The sequence below is a fragment of the Parus major genome, chromosome 26, assembly GCF_001522545.3.
Source record: "Parus major isolate Abel chromosome 26, Parus_major1.1, whole genome shotgun sequence".
In the NCBI taxonomy this organism is placed as follows: Eukaryota; Metazoa; Chordata; class Aves; order Passeriformes; family Paridae; genus Parus; species Parus major.
The window spans coordinates 4,076,379-4,078,336 of NC_031795.1; the positions used below are offsets into that span (position 1 = coordinate 4,076,379).

At 55.5% G+C, this 1,958-nt stretch overlaps 1 protein-coding gene across 1 annotated transcript in view; it reads right to left on the bottom strand.

The window, feature by feature from the left end:
• IKBKE (inhibitor of nuclear factor kappa B kinase subunit epsilon) overlaps positions 1-1,958 on the bottom strand; it is an 18,632-nt gene that overhangs the window by 13,839 nt on the left and 2,835 nt on the right. The window contains exons 5-8 of the mRNA XM_015650419.3: positions 1,768-1,928; positions 1,191-1,301; positions 804-983; positions 259-461 (exon numbers count right to left, since the gene is read on the bottom strand). Coding sequence (XP_015505905.1) covers positions 259-461; positions 804-983; positions 1,191-1,301; positions 1,768-1,928 — 655 coding nt within the window. The remainder of the gene's footprint in view (positions 1-258; positions 462-803; positions 984-1,190; positions 1,302-1,767; positions 1,929-1,958) is intronic.

The window sequence follows — 1,958 nt, forward strand, 5'->3', positions numbered from 1 at the left end:
CACTGGGAACTGGCACTGGGAACCAGTACTCCTGCTGCTGGAACTGGGGTCACTACTGGGAACAGGGACTGGCACAGGGAAAAGCAACTGGGTGAACTGGGATCCAGGTCGAACACTGCCCAGGCACCAAGATCATGCAGGAAATGGGCCCATCAGCCAGCTGGGAAATGGGAAATTTCTGAGGATAATGACAGGAACAAATCCCTGTCCCCACAGCCTCTCTCCTGCCGTGACACATCTCCAAGCACCCACACTCACGGTCTCTGTAGCGCACCCCCAGCACGTCCTCGGGCTGCTCAGAGGTGCTCAGCAAGGTCAGGGGGCTGCTCTCTGTGGTTCTGCAGAAATTATGAGCTTGTAGATTGGGATCCAGCTCATACAGGTGTCCTTCAAAAAAATATTCCTGATGGTGAGGGGCTATATTTGTCTGTTTGAAGACGGCGTCTAAAAACTTGGCGGTACTGAAATGGAGAAAGGAGAGAAAGGATGGGGATAAGCAATGAGATGAGCACACAGATTTTCATTCCTTTAGCAGCCTGATGGCCTCAAAATATAAAAATTTTGATATTTTCTTAGCAAAATGTCAGACAAGGTCAGCAGAGCCCCCAGGACACGCCCTGGAGCTCTCTGTGTGCCCACAGCTCCTTTAGTGCACTCCCAGCAAAGGCTGATTTGAGCCTGGTGTGTTTTAACCTGGTTTGGGAGCAGTGCAAAGGGGAGCAGAGCCCCCAGGTTCCCCTGTTAAAGTGAGGGGCTGGTTCTTCTGAGCTCCATTCCCAAATCCACCTCCAGCCCAGCCTTACGTGTTGTAGGAGTGGATGTAGATGCGGTGGGAGGACGCCTGCTGCAGGGAGAACACGTCCACCACGATCCTGTGCAAAATGTCATTGGTTCCTGCAAAAAACTGGTCGAACCCCCAGCATTTCTCCTGATCCACCTCCAGGATATTTGCCAAGACGGGGATCAGCTGGTCCTTCAGCCCCCTGCAGCAGCAAGGGAAGAAGAGAGGTTTGCGTGGACTGGTGTAACCCCGAGTCACAAACGCTGCCCTCACCCCCTTTTTCTGTCTGGAAAGCAAAGATCTGGTGTGAAAGCTGTGACAGCTGAAGATGAACAGTTTATCTGCCCTGCCAACCCCCCCTGAGCTGTGTGAGGACACGGGAGCTGCAGCCCCAGCGAGGGACACTCACGTGGAGAGGCGGCAGGTGACGGGCAGCTCGTAGCTCCACTCGATGTTCCCGTTCTCCTGCCTCTGGATCCCTGCAATGGCCCCAGGAGGTTTCTCCGTGGTGATTTTGTACCTGTGGGAAGGGCAGTGCTGGCTCTGACCCGAGCCAAGCGAGCTCTGGGCACTGCCTCCCTCGGGTGGAGGGGAAGGACAGAGCGTGGATGTGCTGGGAAAGATTCACTGAGGGAAATAAAGTGCCCAGAGGGAAAATACTGCAAAGAACAGTCAAAACCTTCCTAGTGAGCACTAACCCTGCCTCCCCTTGCAGCTGTTTAGCCAGGAGGTCATGGGAATGCATTTTATCCTAGGATTAGCTGGGTTGGAAGGGAATTTAAAGATCACCTGGTTCCAACCCCCCGCTATGGGCAGGGATGCCACCCATGCTCAGTGTCCCACCCAAGTGTCCCTTCTGGAGGGGAAAAGTGGCAGATGGGACACGGGTTCTTCCCCACACCCCACAGGCATTAACTCAGGGCTTTGAGTTAAAGCAGCACTGAGGCACCAGCAGCACAGCCCCAGCTGCCAACCACGGCACCTACATGATCTCCTTGTTCCTGCGGGGTCCCCCGAAGGGCACGAAGGGGAGGCTGCCGGTGGCAGCGTGGTAGAAGGTGACACCGATGCTCCACAGGTCCACGGTGACACCGAACGCCTTCTGCTGCGGCTTGCGCAGCACGGCTCGCTCGTACACGTCGGGGTGCTGGGGGGCAAGCACAGAGAAATGGGTCCT